Source organism: Hippopotamus amphibius, chromosome 9 (assembly GCF_030028045.1).
Source record: "Hippopotamus amphibius kiboko isolate mHipAmp2 chromosome 9, mHipAmp2.hap2, whole genome shotgun sequence".
NCBI lineage: Eukaryota > Metazoa > Chordata > Mammalia > Artiodactyla > Hippopotamidae > Hippopotamus > Hippopotamus amphibius.
The window spans coordinates 55,836,334-55,854,410 of record NC_080194.1 but is presented as its reverse complement, the minus strand read 5'-3'; the positions used below and the strand labels follow the sequence as shown (position 1 = coordinate 55,854,410).

Sequence of the window (18,077 nt, the reverse complement as noted above, 5' to 3'; positions counted from 1 at the left end):
TTGATTTCTCCATCGAATCTGAATGAGATCCTTGCTGGGTAGAGTATCCTTGGTCGTAGGTTCTTCCCTGTCATCACTTGAAATATATCTTGCCACACTCCCTTCTGGCTTGCAGAGTTTCTGCTGAGAAATCAGCTGTTAACCTGATGGGAGTTCCCTTGTATGGTATTTGTCGTTTTTCCCTTGTTGCGTTTAATATCTTTTCTCTGTCTTTAATTTTTGTCAGTTTGACTAATATATGTCTTGGCATGTTTCTCCTTCGGTTTCTCCTGCCTGGGACTCTCTGCACTTCCTGCACTTGGGTAGCTATTTCCTTTCCCATGTTAGGGATGTTTTCATCTATAATCTCTTCCAGTATTTCTCGGGTCCTTTCTCTCTCTCTTCTCCATCAGGGATCCCTACAATGCGAATGTTGGTGCATTTAACGTTGTCCCAGAGGTCTCTTAGGCTGTCTTCAGTCCTTCTCATTCTTTTTTCTTTATTCATTTCTGCATCAGTGATGATCACCATTCTGTCTTCCAGGTCACTTATTCGCCCTTCTGCCTCAGTTAATCTGCTGTTGGTTCCTTCTAGTGTATTTTTCATTTCCATTATTGTGTTGCATATCTCTGTTTGTTCTTTAATTCGTTTAGGTCTTTGCTAAACTTTTCGATCTTTGCATCCAGTCTTTTTTCAAAGTCCTAGATCATCTTCAGCATCATTATTCTGAATTCTTTTTCTGGAAGGGTGCCTATCTCCTCTTCATTTAGTTGTTTCCCTGGGGTTTTATCTGGTCCCTTCATCTGGTATGAAGTTTTTTGCCTTTTCATTTTCTCTGTCTTTCTGTGGCTGTGATTTTCAGTTCTACAAGATGAAATACTGCTGATACTGCTTCATTCTGCTGTCTGCCCTCTTGTGGAGGAAGCTGCCTAGGAGGCTCGTAGGTGCTTCCTAATGGGAGGGACTGATAGTGGGTTGGGCTGGGTGGGTGGAGTTCAGTAAAACTTTAATCCGATTTGGTGGATGGAGCTCAGTGACAATGTAATCTGCTTGTCTGCCAATGGGTGGGGCTGTGTTCCCAATCTGCTGGTCGTTTGGCCTGAGGCAACCCAGCACTGGAGCTTACAGGCTCTTTGGTGGGGCTAATGGTGGACTCTGGGAGGGCTCACGCCAATGAGCACTTCCCAGAACCCCTGCTGCCAGGGCCCCTGTCTCCCTGGTGAGCCAAGCTGCCCCCCACCTCTGCAGGCAACCCTCCAACACCAGCAGGTAAGTCTGGTTCAGTCTCCTATGGGGTCACTGCTCCTTCCCCCTGGGTCCTGGTGAGCACACTTTTTTGTGTCCCCTCCAAGAGTGGAGTCTCTGTTTCCACCAGTCCTGTGGAGATCCTGCAGTCAAATCCCGCTGGCTTTCAAAGTCTGATTCTCTGGGGGTTCGTCCTCCCATCGCTGGACCGCCAGGTTAGGAAGCCTGACGTGGGGCTCAGAACCCTCAGGACTTCTGTGGTATAACTGTTCCCCAGCTTGTGAGTCACCCACCCAGCATTTATGGGATTTGATTTTAACGTGATTGTGCCCCTCCTACCATCTCATTGTGGCTTCTCCTTTGTCTCTGGATGTGGGGTGGTTTTTTTAGTGAGTTCCAGTGTCTTTCTGTTGATGACTGTTCAGTAGTTAGTTGTAATTCCAGTGCTCTTGCCAGAGGGAGTGAGCACATGTCCTCCTACTCTGCCATCTTGATTCTTCTTCTGTCCTGAATTTTTTAACCTCTCTTAAATGTATTTTCACATCCACACATAAAGATTCATTTCTTCTTTCCAAATACTACATTGTATTCAACTGTAAACATATAAATAATTTATTTAACCATCCCCCAACCAAACGTTTCTATTGTTTCCAGATATTTGTCGTTACAAATCTGAGAACCAGCTTGTCAAGTTTTAACCATGTTATTTACAGAGTAAGCAAGAATTAAAATCTGAACAATATTGAGCCTTTCTATCAAAAAATAAGGTATGACTTTCCACTTATTTAAGTATTCTTTTATACTATTTAAGTATTCTTTTATATTACTCAGCAGAGTTTTACAGTTTCTTCATGCAGTTTCTTCCTATATGTTAAGGTTATTCCTGGATATATTTTTAATTGCTATTATAAATAGGGTACTGGGCTTCCCTGCTGGCACAGTGGTTAAGAATCCGCCTGCCAATTCAGGGGACATGGGTTCGATCCCTGGTCCAGGAAGATCATACATGCCACAGAGCAACTAAGCCCCTGTGCCACAACTACTGAGCCTGCACTCTAGAGCCTGTGAGCCACAAAGACTGAGCCCAGGTGCCAAAACTACTGAAGCCCATGTGCCTAGAGCCCGTGCTCCACAACAAGAGAAGCCACTGCAATGAGAAGCCCAAGTACCACAATGAAGAGTAGCCTCCCCTCTCCACAACTAGAGAAAGCCCGTGCACAGCAATTAAGACCCAATGCAGCCAGTAAATTAATTAAAAAAACTATAGCCGCACAATTATTAAAAATAAAATAAATAAATAAATAAATAAATAGGTTCTTTCCCTTCCTGATATTTATAACTATTTTTATAATTGAAAGCTGTTGATCCTTACATATGAATTTTGGCTTTTAGTATGCCTTGTAATGTTTTGTTGAAAGTTGGACATGATGCACAAATTAAAAAGAGCCAAGATAAAGAGGCCCCTAGCGATGTGGTAGTGAGGTGTGGAAGCAGGAGGGGAAATGTTCTATAGTCCTATGACTGAATCCCATAGTCCTCTGTCTTTTAATGAGCTTGTGCCCCTGGACTGTGATGTTTACAAGTGCTTCTCTCTTCCACCCCCCCCAGATGGGACAGGTCGGCTAGAGGGTGCTGAAGTTTGTATTCTCTTCCCCCATAGGTTAGAGGAGGCTGGAATTGGGTATTTCCCTTCCCCCAAGTCAGTTAGGCTCTGACAAAACCCACAGGCTAGGCTACTAAAAGTTTCTTTTGAGGGCAGGCCTTGTTAAGAACAGAATGTTCTGGACATTTTCAAAATAGCTGCTTTTCCCCTCCCTCTGCCACAGCAAAAGAGATTTTTCTCAGTCTTCACTGTGAGAACCGGGTAGGGATCCTGTAGGTAAAACTCACAAAATTATGAAGGCCCCCCTAAGATTGGGACCCCCTAGAGTTTTTAGATCTCAGACTTGTACACACTGGTCCTCCAGAAATTCGTCAATTACAGTTTAAGTTTTCCTGCCCCTTAGTGGTTTCAGAGACAGTTTCTGCTTACCAGTTTCTGTTCTGCCTGTCTCTCTGATTTGGGAGACAGCCATTTGTCCTGTGATCTCAATTCTCTGATGGATCTAAGAAGAGCTGAATTTCAACTTGTTCGGCTTTTTACTTGTTGTTAGGACAGATGACTTCCAAGCTCCTTTTTGTATCCCGTCATCTGATTAGTCTTTGTTTCTAATAATTTTCATTTGATTTTATTAACTTTCAGGTAAAAAGACTGTTCCTTTTCAGTAATATGCCTCCATGTACAGTTGTCCCTTGGTATCCACAGGGGATTGGTTCCAGGACTCCCGTCAGATACCAAATTCTGAGGAGTCTCAAGTCCCTTAAATAAAATGGCATAGTACTTGCATATAACTTATACACATTGTCCCATATACTTTAAATCATCTCTAGGTTACTGAAAAAACCTAATAAAATATAATTGCTATGTAAATAGTTGCTGGTTGAGTGGTAAATTCAAGTTTTGCTTTTTGGAAATTCTGGAATTTTTTTTCCCCAATATTTTTGATCCATAGTTAGTTGAATCTCCAGATAAGGAAACTATGGATTCAGGGGACAGACTATATTTCTCTAATTACATCTGACAGCACTTACAAACAATGCTAAATAACACAGGCATGATAGCAGGTACCTTGCCTTGTTCTTTCATGGGAATACTTCTAATATTTTAATATTAGGCACAATATAACCTGCAAATCATATCAAAATAATTACAAACCCAATAAATATGCTACAGACTATTCAGCATTATAGCAGGTAAGACCCTACTTACTGTAACTTAGCCAACTGCTGATATCATAAACTTGTGGTGAGTAGCGTTTAAGAGCTTTTACTCTGATACCCAATCTTGCAACTGTAAAAGTTCTACATAGAAACTTTTAAGGAAGATTTTTTCGTGTACCAATAACTAAGAGTAATGATAAGAGCAGTAGAAGCACTGGTGATTTTTATCTTTTCCTTAATCCTATTTCTATTTCCCACAAATTATTATATTGCATTACTCTTATAAAAAAAAAACTCTCAAGATTATTATAAAAGATACAAAATTTTACAAAGGAGAGTCAATGGTGACTCTGGAGAGAAAAGTTTCAGTAAAAAGGAAATCATTAGTGTGGTCTTATTTCTCTATTAAGCATGGAAATAAGACAACTGTGAACATTTTCAAGTGGATTTTGATGAAGGAGGTGAATTAGTGACCGTCTATTTTCCAACCGTTCCTCATATAATTTCTTCAAAGTTTTTCAACATTGTTATCTCTCTGTTTTTTATCTAAATATCTTCTATCAGAAAAAAAAGATCATAATGGGCTAAATGGATCAGAGATGGGGCTGAGTCTACGTTTAACAGGCTGACCATGATTTGTTTCATTGAAGAGCAGAAGTACTTTCCAGATGTGTGAGCGAGTGATGATGAATGGAAGGGAGAATGAACACATATCGTGTAAGGGACTATCAGAAGAATCCCTATCTATAGGGGTGGGGTTACACTTGCGGACAGTTGGAGATACAGTGTAAGAGTTGTGATGGGATCAAACACAAAGAACCCTGAACACAAGGCTTAGAAGTCTGCACTCACTACTCTAAGAAACAGGCATCCCCTTGAAAAATTTTTAAGCAGAGGGGTATCAGATATGACAGTGATATCAGAGGAAGATTAGCCTTATGGTGGTGCATTAGCTGCATCAGACAAAGACAAGCCTATCAGACATAAGAACTAGGGGGACTATTAACAACGGAAAGTAAAGGGATAATGAGCATTTTTCAAAAGATATGACATTTTGTTAAAAGAGAAAGTAACTTAGTATTTCTCCTTCTCTTCAACTGATTTAGTCAGAACACTTTTCCTAGGTGTCGTCCACATTCCAAATCCTAAACTCTAAGGATACAAAACAGGACAACAGATATATCTTATCTGTATATATCTCATAGTATATTCTCTTTTTCTTTCCAGAAAGTTTCTTTTTAAGTTCTTATTTTTGTAAATGCCCTCCAGGTATTTTCTTGTAACTATGTTGAAATGTAGTAGCACTTTATTTACCTATAATGGAAACTGCTTTAAAATGTTCTGCCCTTTCTGCTCCCAAGGTATACCTTCGTCATAGTACCGATCATATGATAATCACTGATTTGCTTACCTCCTTTTCCACTACATGACCCTAAGCTTCATGCTGGCAGAGGCTATGTCTTACTGGATACTTTCTCCCCAGAACACTCAGGAAATTTCAAGAGAGTGCAGTGAGTTAGTGAATAATGCACAGATTTTATCAGGAACTATGAATAAAACATAGGTAGTTTCAAGTTTCAGTCAATTAGGAGTGGTCCTCAAACTTTTCCACCCATTAAATACAGCAAATTAGAGGACAAATGTTCCCAATGTCCCAAGGAGCTTTTAGGTTGCAACTGGCCACAAGTGTGAAATAGCTTTTCGGTCACATTGGTTCAGGCACTATTCTATGCACTAGGGAAATAATCAAGGCTCCTGCTTTTGCAGAGCTTAATTTGAGAGAGGTTAGATGAACAGTAATCACATAAACAAGAAAAGGTCCTTACCATTTTAGCACAATAAAACTTTTTTTTATTTTTTATAAATGAAACTTTTAAAATCTATTTTTGATATCTTTATTTCAGTATTTTCTTTTATTGTTAATATTTTGGGGTCTTATTTTAAAATTCCCTCTTGACACAAGTCATAAAGATATTATATTTCCTTTTAAAATTTTAAAATTTTGATTTTCAATTTTAAGTGGTTAGTCTAACAAATCCAATTTCTGTGGATATGTGAATTAGGAACTCAACTTTTTCCTCCCCCAATATGACTAACTCAGTGCTGATTACCAAATAGTTCATTCTTCCCCCACTGATTTCTTATACCATCCCCAATATGAATACGGAGCTCCTATAAATATCAGTCTGCTCTTGAACTTTGTCATCTCATTCATCTATTACTTTAACTTTATATTCGACTAAATGAATCCCCTCTCTTCATTTTTCTTCTTAAGTAATCTTGACCTTTTTACCTTTTCATATAAATCTTAGGATCAGCTTGCCATGTTCTGCAGGATAAACCTGAATTTGGTTTGAAATGATATTGAGTTAGCAGATATATTGACAATATTTGACATTCCCAGGTCCTATTCCTATCTTTGAGATAGTTCTAGGCTCTTTAATAAAGTTTTATAACTTTCTCCATGAGGCTGTTACATATCTTTTATTAGACTTGAGTGATGTGATTCTGTTGCTCTTGTGACTGGACTATGTTTTAAATCACACTATCTAAACATTTTTGCCAAGGTACAAAAGCATTTTTTTTTTAGGTTCACTAAATTTATTTTAAAAATCATAAAACGTTTCTTACAAAAGAGCATTACATTCTGCACACTGCTCTGAAAAGATGGCAGGGACATATGGACTATTGTTGCTTTTCCTCCCTGTCCCCACCCCCCCAAATGTAACAGTGACCACAAAGCAAAGTGTTCACAATAATTACATGGGGGGATTTTTTTTTTAAACCACCAACAATGAACAAAAATTAAAATTCACTCACTCTGCTGCTGTTTCAAAATTTCACTGTTAGTTTTTGCACACCCTCCCCCACCCCTAATCCTGTTTCTAAGGAACTAAAACATTATACCTGGTGAACAGCAAAGATTTCAGTACACCTCAAATGCAGAACACCTATGAAGCAGAGGAATGTTGGTTTTTTAAAGAGAAGCAGATAAAAAAAAAAAAAAAAGATGCAGGACTCCTTCAGTTCTTCACTAGTCTTAGAAAAACTTTCCAGAATACTGCTTCACACTGCTCTGCAGCAAATACTGTGCATTCTATATCTGGTCCTACATTCCTGTAATGGTAATGATCCAATCTTCGGACCCTTCTAAAGGCTCATCGATTTTGATCGAAGCTCCTGACTCATGACGGATTTGTTTAATCTGCTGACTACCTTTGCCAATAATAGATCCAGCCAAATCTTTGGTAATAGTTACTTGTGTAGTAATAATAGGTCCACCAAGATCACCATAGGAGCCACGACCCCCTGCACAGGAATAATCATATCCAGAGCCACCCTGTGGTTCATAAGCCATGTGCCACTCTGATGGGCTCCATGTATCTATTGCAGAGTCTCAGGTTTCATCAGCACTGAAACCAACCATGCCATGATAACCGTCTCCAGGTCCTCCTCTTCTGTCATAGGCCATTAGATCTCCTCCTCTAGGTGGTGGTGGTGGTGGAAGAGGAAGATTCCGAGCTCTGCTACCACCCCTGCCACATCGTCCAGGAGGAAGTGGAGGTGGTCCTCGACGAGCGCTCATATTATCATAATCTCTTCTGGATGGAGGCATGGGACACCCACCCCACCAGGAGGCATTCTATCAAAACCACCTCTTCCCCTCATAGGAAATCCCATGGGACGTCCACGGTGGTCATCAAACATCATTGTAAAACCACCGTAATCATAGGTTTCATCACAAAAATTGGGATCATAAGGCTGAGCACGTCCCTTGATGGGAGACTCTGATATAAGTTCCAGGATGATCTTTATGCACTCTACAACCCTATCAGGTTTTCCTCCAATAAGAACAACTCTGTCAGTGGATTGCGGACAACATTCCTAGAAAAGCCTGATTGTTGTCTGAGTGTTCTCTAGAAGTTCTTTGATTTTAGCACCTTTGACCCCAATAATTCCTCCTGCCAGACTCTGATGAATCAACAGTCTCAACTGGCAGTCAAAGTCGCTTCCTTTATAGTGTTGGTAATTTAAGCATTCCACAGCATCAGATTCGAGCGGGAGCTGGCTGGTTGCAATAGGTGATGGAAACTGCAGGCCCTCTTTCAAGGTAGGGATGATTTTCTTCAGAATTTCTCCAGTTGTTTCAATATCAGCACTGATACTCAATATGCACTGCTGTCTGGGACTAAAACACTGGCATTGTAGTCTGTACGCAGAGCCTTAATATTCTTGCCTCCTTTTCCAATCACTGCCCCAGCATTCTTGCTCTGAAGCAGAATGCATAATTCAACCATCTCATCAGTGTTTCTGGATCTTTTAAAAGCTTGTTCCTCTTCCACATCTTCAGCAGGGCGTTTACCAAATTCGCCACTGGTTTCGGTGTTGGGAAAGGTTTCCTCTGGCTGTTCAGTTTCCATTTTTTTGTATTAAAGGAACACACCAATCAGTTATTAAATACAGCCTCGCAGGGCAGAACTGAAGTGTTCTGGGCGGGACCAACTGACACCCGGCTGCAGTAGCCGGGTAAGGCTACCATGCCGCCGCGTTGCCTCAGCCAGTCACAGCTAGACAGAGACCGATCGTAGGCCCCCACTGCCCTCCCCCGCCTCCCCCACCTCCCCGCGCTCTCCTAACGTGCCACCGCGTCCGATTGGCTGCCCCGGCTACAGCGCTGGCCCGAAGGCGAGTCCGCATGATTTTTTTTAATCTTGTATCCAGCACCAGTGCTGGTACTGTACCTATAGATTTTTCTTAAATCTTCTGTATAGACAATCATCTATAAATAACAAAAGCTTTGTTTCTTCCTTTCATTTCTTTTCTTTTTTTTAAACAAATTTATTCATTTATTGGCTGCATTGAGTCTTCATTGCTGTGCACAGACTTTCTTTAGTTGCGGTGAGCAGGGGCTACTCTTCATGGCAGTGCGTGGGCTTCTTATTACAGTGGTTTCTCTTGTTGTGCAGCACAGGCTCTAGGTGTGCGGGCTTCAGTAGTTATGGCATGTGGGCTCAGTAGTTGTGGTTCCCGGGTTCTAGCTCACAGGCTCAGTAGTCGTGGCCGAATGGGCTTAGTTGCTCCACAGCATGTGGGAACTTCTTGGACTAGGGGTGGAACCCGTGTCCCCTGCATTGGCAGGTGGATTCTTAACCACTGCACCATCAGGAAAGTCCCTCTTCCTCTCATTTTTTATTTTTTCTTTTCCTAGTTTATCTGGCATAATGTTGAATAAAAGTGGTGATAGAAATTATCATGTTTCTAGGTTCAAAGGAAATGCCTCTAATACCTTCCCAGTAAGTATGAGGTTTATTATGGAGTTTTCAAGGGTATCCTTTATTTTGCTAAGATGTTCTTTCCAATTCCTAGGCTCTTAAGAGTTGATGTTGGTATGAGGGGTGGTGATATTAATCATGAATAAGTGCTAACTTCAATCAATTTTTGCTCTAGCTATTGAAATAATTATGTGTAAAAGACACTGTTCTGTTTACCTAACACCTGCTCTATGAGCCTTAATTCATTCCAACCAGATCTGCATACTTATAGAATGTGTCAATATTAACCATCATGTACACACTCTAGATAAGAAATAATCCAATTCTCTCTGACATTTGGTTCATAAATAAATATGAATAATATAACACAAATTTTGAAAGGATAATCACACCTGCTTGATTTAAGTCCATTAAATATTTCAGGGTCAGATGGTTAAGAACAAAACCCAAAATACTGTAACTTTTATCTCATATGTAATATATATACTTACATACACATAAACTATATAAATACATATATTCTGAGATCAAATAGGCTTTCTAAAATAGACATAAAAAACATAGACTACAATTTCATTTTAATATTTGATTTTGAATTGTAGACAAATATCAGTATAAGTGTCATATCACAGGCATCAACAAAGGAAAAGGAATACTACATAGCCTGACTTTCAACTTATCTTTTAATCACCACCATCTAAGGAACATACTTCACTTAAAGCTCAATGCTACACAAATTACACTTCATAAATAAATAGAGCTGCGCATTTGAATTTTAAAATCCTGTATCTCATGGGATTTTAGCCTTCAGTGAGCAAATAAATCAACTAAACACAAGTTCCCTATGTTCTTAATTCCACTGTCAAAGTTTGAAAGTGTTCCTATTAAAGAAAGCCCATAAAAGCTGAAAGTTTATTTTAAAATAATTTAATTATTGAAAAATTCTATACAAAAGGATTTTAAGGTTTTTAAATGAAATGAAATAGGCTTCACTACCAAGTGAAGAACAAATGAAGCAAAGAGAAAACACTATAATTAATGACACTGGGGAAGCATGATTCAATTTACCAAGCCTGAGTTTGTGCTCAACTTTTCAGAAATATATCTACTGGATTAAATCTGTATATAACTTGTTCCAAAACAAACAAGGCTCACAAGGTAAAAAAGTAACACAAACAGAATTCCACCTGAGTAAACACAAATTCAAGATATCTAGAATAGTCCACTACCCCTGCTGATTTTCCATTCTGCTTTACTGATGCAGGAGCAGAAAATCTTGTTTGAATAAGAAATTCTTAACAGAAGCTTTCACAGCTGTTACTCTACTACAACACTATCCTTTCAGGAAAGTGTCACTTCATGGTACCTGTAGCAGAAAACCTGCACAATTTGATTTAAAATTTTTAATGAAACTGGATTAGCTTTTAAATGCATTGTGTTCTTTACACTTCTATTTAAAAGCTATTACTAACAGAGCTTATAAAATATTGAGACTCAAGACAGAGATAAACAGTGAGGCTATGTGGAGAACTCAAAGCCTAGAGGTTAACCAACTTCAAATCATCTGTGAATGATGGTGTTCAAAACTACCATACCAAGCCCCTCATCTCATAAACAGAACCAAACCATGATCAAAGAACAACAAATAGCTGTCTGCAGTTAGTTCCACCTATAATTAACTAGAACACTACCAGTTTATAGCCGCTAAAGGTATACATACTGAAAGCAAAATATCATCAACTAACAAAATTCAGGATGGGGAGAGATCAGATTTTATTTTAAAAAGACCCTCTTTTATGACTAATTAGAAAAGCAATTCTCATTTATTAGAAATATTGAAAATGCTATTTCTACCTCAAAAATGTGTGAAAGATATTCCTTTTAATTAAGAAAATCTCACTTCACATTTGAAAAAACTTAGCAGCAAAATCATGGGAGAATACTCTCTCTGGGTAATGTGCTGTACAGGAATATAACCAATCTGAGACCAAATAAAAGGGCAACACCTAGCTATATGCCTTTAAGCATGTGATTTAATTCAGCTCTTCTGAATATCAGGTTGCTTGTATGTCAAACAGAGTAGTGATATCTGCCTCACAGGATTGTTGTGAGAGTTAAATGAGATGAGGCATGTATAAATATTTATCCAGGTAGCACACTAGATTTTTTTCATTCATTAGAAGGGCAGCCTTCCTCCACTCAATACATACATTTGAAATCAGGGTGCATTTTATTATTAAATGTTACTCATTCATCTCATTTCCCTCCCACAACTGAAAAAAAAGACTGATTCAAGTAAAGATTATATCTAATAATCAAAAATATCTTTTAAAATGAGGAAACAGGAAAACAGCCTGAACATACTAGTTACCCTTTTTTCTCTGCCCTTTCAGGCACTCTACCATGGCAAGTACAGTCAACCTCTGGTTGCCCAAAACCATCCTCTCCTTAATTTAACATTTAACAATTGTCTTTTCACTTGTCTACTAAAAATCATCTGAGGCCCCATGAAGTTGTGAAAGATGCTGAACTGATAAGGCACTAATGGGGACAATTCCCAAAGTCATGGAGCTAATGCATAAATTTCAACAGATTCTCTTAGTAGCCTAGTGCTAAGAGAGTCAATAATTCAGGACACTTTTGCGTCTAATATAAAACCTGAAGGGACAATATCATAAATCTACTCCAGACAAGCTTAAATATATGATCATAAGATTCATTATTTCCCAATAGGATGTATGCAAATAATCTTTTGCTTCACAAGGAAAATAAAAGTACTTTGTTACCTTTTGGGGGTAACGAAGGAAGGGAGGGAGGGAGGGAGGAAAGGGAGGACGCCTAGTGCCCAGATCTTGGTTTCTAATACCGTTATCTAATATAAAAAAATCTGGCTCCTAGAGAAATGGATGATGATTCTAGGACTGGGGCAGGACGTGCCAAGGTGAGTTTGGAGTATCTTGCAGTGACAGAAAGTAAGGAAGAGCTAATAAACAAAAAACAAATAAGAAAAACAATAACAAAACACCATAATGATGGGAGTATATCAAAGGGACACAAGATCTGACTGAAATAACTCCCAATCTGGAGCTGAAACAATTGGAGCAACAAAGTAGTACTGGATTGTAATATATAAAATAAATATCCATGAGTCTACACTGATAAAAATAAATGGTTGCATAAATCAATAAACGAGGGAGAAGAGAGAAATCTCTCATGCAAAAGAAATAAAAAGTGTTCCACTCTAACAAGGTAGAGTCCGGGCTCATTAAGCATGAACTGTGCATAGTTACTTCCTTTCAAAAAGTACAATATAAGGATTAGGAGGGGGAAAAAGAGTACTTTACAGTGAAAGAACCCAACACTACTTTAACCAAATGATTAAGGTTAACATCAACAGTGACAAATCATGTAGATAGTATGTAACCTTGACATGATGTGATGAAAATGGCTCTTCATCTCTGTGGTCTTCTTTCCCAAAAGACATAACCCGAGTCTAATAATGGGTAACACATCAGACATTCTACAAAGTATCTGACCAATGCCCTTCAAAACTATCAGGGTCATGAAAAACAAAGAAAGTCGGAAAACCTATCACAAGCAAGAGCTGCCTAAGGAGACATGACTACCAAATGCAATGTGGTATCCTAGATGGACCATGGAACAAAAAGAAGGACATTGGTTGAAAACTAAGGATATCTGAATAAACCATTGCTTTTAGTTAATAATAACGTATCAACATTGGTTCATTAATTTTGACAAGTGCACCATACTAATGTAAGATATTAATAATGGGGAAACTGGATGTCAAGTATATGGGACCTCTGTAGTATCTTTGCAGTTTTTCTGTAAATCTAAACCTGCTCTATAATTAAAATTTCATCTAATAAAAATAAGAAAAAATATAATATTTAATATACAGATTAACATTATGACCCTTATTTTGTCCCAATGTAAGCCAGTCACTCTTAGTATGGTATATATGACATAAAGGGGGAAATAAAGGGGGTCTGCTCGCAGAGAAGCTGACAGTGGAGGCCTCCTTTCAGCATCCTATAATATACTGCAATTCACATGCGTGCCCAGTTAAGTAGTTTAAACTAACCCTCACAAGAATACACAAACGTTTTAACACATTTTAGGCAAGAAACAACAGGTAGAATATAATATTAATAACGTAAGCACAGGCTTGAAAGAAAAGTGACATTTCCCCCATTCCTAATCTGAGTCACAAGAAGTTAAAAACGATGATGTTTTTAACTAATAAAATCTGACCAGAAGTAGACCAAAACATTTCCAAATTATCAAGAGGCCTAGAGGCCCTTAACGTATTTTTATTAATGTAATGAATAAACCAAAGTTAGATACATATATCAAATATGTATTTTTAAATAGTAATAAATTAATGGAAGGCAACAGTGGACTTACATCCATTATTATTAATGATGAACCCTGCCCTAAACATGTTATGCTTCAAGATAACAGCTAATGATATTATGAAGCCTCTTTAATCAGCACAACATATATTCAGATTATAAAGGTAAATCTTCATCATTTGTAGCGATGTTTAAAGTCATGCTATACCCAATTTAATATTTTATGACATTTCACAAAAGATAATGGCAAACATGCAGAAGCCTTTACAGATGTTTCTAATCTGTCTTCTTATATTTGTTGGATTCTGGTTATGAAAATGAAATACATGAAAAAGATATATTCGACTTCATTAATGAGAACAACGTTTTAGTTAAAACTGTGAAAGTGTAACCACTGAGAAGGGAGTCACTTGATCAGAATAAAAAGATTCTGAGGTAAGGTTTAAAGGTTATCCCCACATACGAAATTCACTTTCCCCATTATTCATAGACAAGCAGTAGTAGATGAATCCAAAAATGTACAAAGTGCTACAGGATATCACTGATATGGTTAATTTCATAGCAACAAGACCTTTAATAAATAAAGGAATACTTACCTACTATAATGAGATATGTAGCAACTATAGCACAGTATTTAAGTGACTTAGCTCCATAACTGGACTACATGAGCTAGAATACTGATAATTAAATGTATTAGCTATGAGACCTTGGATATGTGATTTAATCTCTCTATGAGTTACTGCCATCTGTACGACAGTAGTAATAATTTCAACCTCACAGAATTGGTAAAAGTATTACAAGAAATATTTCATTAGAGCACTTAGAACAATACTTGGCACATGGTAAGTACTCAATAAATATTAGCTATCATTGGGAGTAAAGCATTATGGAAGTATTCATCAAAATCTTTCAAACCACAACAAAATCCATTAATTATCTTTTGGCAAAGAACTTAAAAGATATCAAACTCTGAGATGAAATACACATTTTTTTCTTTTACAAATAAATAAGAAAGGCCTGTTCTGGGATATTACATAAAGGCTCAGGTCTGTGAGAATACTCCATCAATGTCTCCTGTTTAATTAGTTAAAGTTTATATTGACAGTGTGGCCACAAAGAGCTAACAGCAAATACTTCACCAGAACTTAGAAACTGTGTACATACCCTCAAATCAGGAGAAAAGTTCTCTGCAGAAGTTGATATGGAATCCGATGATACAACAGAAGCTGATTTTGTATGCACTGAATTCTCTGAATGAGAAGTGGAAGCACTACAAGATACAAAAGCACAGTATGTTTGAAAAATGGATGTGCTAAAAAACCAGTTTCAGAAACCTTATTAACTATAACTCTATTACTTATTAAAACTTCTACTGCCAACCAGTCCTACTTTGCCTATTCAATCTTATCTCCAAATACTGATAAACTGCAAGCTCTTTTCTTAAGAATAGGGCTTAAGTATTCTTACCATCCACATTGCCACTGGACAGGCTTCCCAGTACTCATGAATACACTCCCAGTTAATTCTTTCTTTTAATCCAACCATCCATTTATTCATCCAATCATCAGACCAATGTGCAAAACCATTACACCAGGCACTATGATTTGGACATAAATATGGCAAAACCCTCAGGTTCATAAAGCTTACAAGCTTGTGGAAGAGACAGATAAGCAGATAAATGGTGCAATGAGATAACTCTATTGGGTTGGCCAAAACGTTCGTTCGGGTTTTACAGTAACATCTTATGGAAAATCGTGAACGAACGTTTTGGCCAACCCAATACATACACATACACACACACACATACATACATGTGGTGGGGTGAGGGCAGAGAGAGAAAGAGAGAGAGAAAGACTATGATTATGAACTTGGAGAAAAGAAAAGATAGCACCTAACTCTACCCAGGAAAGTTCAGGAAAGACATCACAGAGGAGGTGATATTTGAACTGAGTCTTGAAAGATAGGAAATTGCCAGGCTGACAAACAAGTAAGGGAATTCCAAAAACAAACAAAAAAAACACAACAAAAGTATAGAATTATCAAAGAGCACAGAACACTTGAGAAACTACAAATAATTTGACAGGGCAGAATAAGCAGAAGAGCAGACGATAAAGACGGAAAGACAAGCCTGTCTTTGTACTTCGTACCTTTCCACCAAACCAAACTCTACATTTTTAACAAGTCTGTCTTAAATATCCACTTATTCCTTTACACTAAGTAATCACACTCGAGAGTTACTTTTTTATTCTCTTAAATTCTTATAGCACTTTTGATACTTGATCACATACTGCCTTTTACTGTTTATTGATCTCAGGTGTGTAAATTTAGTCTCACCAAGTAAAATTTATATACCCCAAGAGGGAGGACCGTGTCTTTATTTTCCATAAAATAGACTTCAGTGCCTCTGTATACAGTTAACATGTATTATGTTTGTTAAAATCAAAAGTACAGTGACAATATGCCTATGCCACAAACTGAATGATTTACATCATCTCCTTTTATCAACAAAAGAAATTTAAAATTATTTAAGGAGGAAAAAATCAATGGTAGAAAAATCTCAAGACACTTTGAATTGAAACTTAAAGTTCTGATTAACAAGTATATTTTTCTAAAGCTTCATTCCCAAGATATTAAAAGTCTCCCTCACACAAAAAGTCAAAACTTTTTCATTAGATTCTGCTGGAATAATCCACCTTGAGGTTGTGATACTATTTAAGAACCACATTTTTGTTTTAAAATTTGTCCATCATAAACCTGCATATGATTACTAAATTATTTTTACAATGTGAAAATAATCTCCCCTCAAAAAATTGTCAGTTCATTGTTTATTGTTTTTTTCAGCTTTATTGAGGTATGATTACTAAAAATTGCATATATTCTAGGTGTACAACGTGATGTTTTGATATATGTATACACTGTGAAATGATCACCACAATTAAGAGCTAAATGAAACATCCATTACCTCACACAGCTATCTTTCTTTTTGTGGTGAGAGAATTTGAGATCTACTGCCTTGACAATTTCAAGTATACGATACAGTATTACTAACTATATATTAGGTACCAAGAACTTAATTTATATCTGAAAATTTCTCCCTTTTAATCAGTATGTCCACTTTTCCTCCTTATCGAACAGGATTTGAAAACATTTTCTCCCACTCTGTAGGTCACTGTTTCTTTTGTTATTTTTTGTTTTGTTATAGGGAAAATTTTTATTTTTGATATAGTCCCAATAGTTTATTTTTGCTTTTGTTGTCTGCACTATTGGTGTTAAATCCCAGAAACCATTCTCAAGACCAATACCAAAGAGCTCTCTCCTTATGTTTCTCTCTAGGAATTTTACAGAATCAGGTCTTTTAAATGTTTAAGCCATTTTGTGCTGATTTTTGCATGTGATGTAATATAAGGGTCCAATTTCATCCTTTTGCACGTGGATATTTGTTTTCACAAACACCATTTTTTAAAGAGTCTTATCATGTCCCCATTGTGCATTCTTGGTGCCCTTTTCAACTGTATGCATGTGTGGATGTGTTTCTGGGCTCTCTATTCTGTTCCACTGTCTGTGTGTCTATTTTTTTACGCTTGTGCCATATTGTTTTGATAGCTATAGCTTTGTAATACAATTTGAAGTTAGGCAGTATAATGCCTCCAGGTTTGTTGTTTGTACTCAAGATTGCTTTAGTGATTTCAGGTTTTTTATGGTTCCATACTGATTTTAAGACTTGTTTTCCTATCTGTGAAAAATGCCATTAAAATTTTTTATGTAGAATGCACTGAATCTGTAGGTCACTTTGGGCAGCAATGAAATTTTAACAAGATTAATTCTTCCAATCCATTAAGACAGGATAACTTGCCAATTTATTTGTACAATGTGAAAATCATCTCCCCCAAAACAAACTGTCACTTCATTCAAATGAATGAAAATGGCATTCCAGGGGGAACACTTCAAAAATTTTTTTCAAATACAAACATCTCTATTTTCTTAACTATTGATTGATTGATTGATTGGCTGCATTGGGTCTTGGTTGCTGTGCATGGGCTTTCTCTAGTTGCAGTAAGCAGGGGCTACTCTTCATTGTGGTGCGCGGGCTTCTCATTGCAGTGGCTTCTCTTATTGCAGAGCATGGGCTCTGGGTGCACAGGCTTCAGTAGTTGTGGCACAAAGGCTCAATAGTTGTGGCTTACGGGCTCTAGAGCACATGCTCCACAGTTGTGAAGCACGGGCTTAGCTGCTCTGCAGCATGTGGGATCTTCCCAGCCCAGGGATGGAACCTGTGTCCCCTGAATTGGCAGGAGGATTCTTAACCACTGTGCCACCAGGGAAGTCCTTTAACTATTCTGAAGTATAATTGTGGTTAATTTTTTTGTATCCAAGAATCTATAATATACAAAGGAACAGTCATAAGAATTCTATTATCTAGTTTTATAATGTAAGGAAAGAGAAACTG

General features: G+C 37.5%; 1 protein-coding gene and 1 pseudogene across 6 annotated transcripts in view; both read right to left on the bottom strand.

The window, feature by feature from the left end:
• Positions 1-18,077, bottom strand: part of MTMR2 (myotubularin related protein 2) — a 119,845-nt gene that overhangs the window by 66,954 nt on the left and 34,814 nt on the right. For all 6 annotated transcript variants that reach the window (XM_057748811.1, XM_057748806.1, XM_057748807.1 and 3 more), the window contains one exon: positions 14,795-14,900. In XM_057748811.1, coding sequence (XP_057604794.1) covers positions 14,795-14,900 — 106 coding nt within the window. The remainder of the gene's footprint in view (positions 1-14,794; positions 14,901-18,077) is intronic.
• LOC130860498 (heterogeneous nuclear ribonucleoprotein K-like) lies at positions 7,025-8,544 on the bottom strand (annotated as a pseudogene).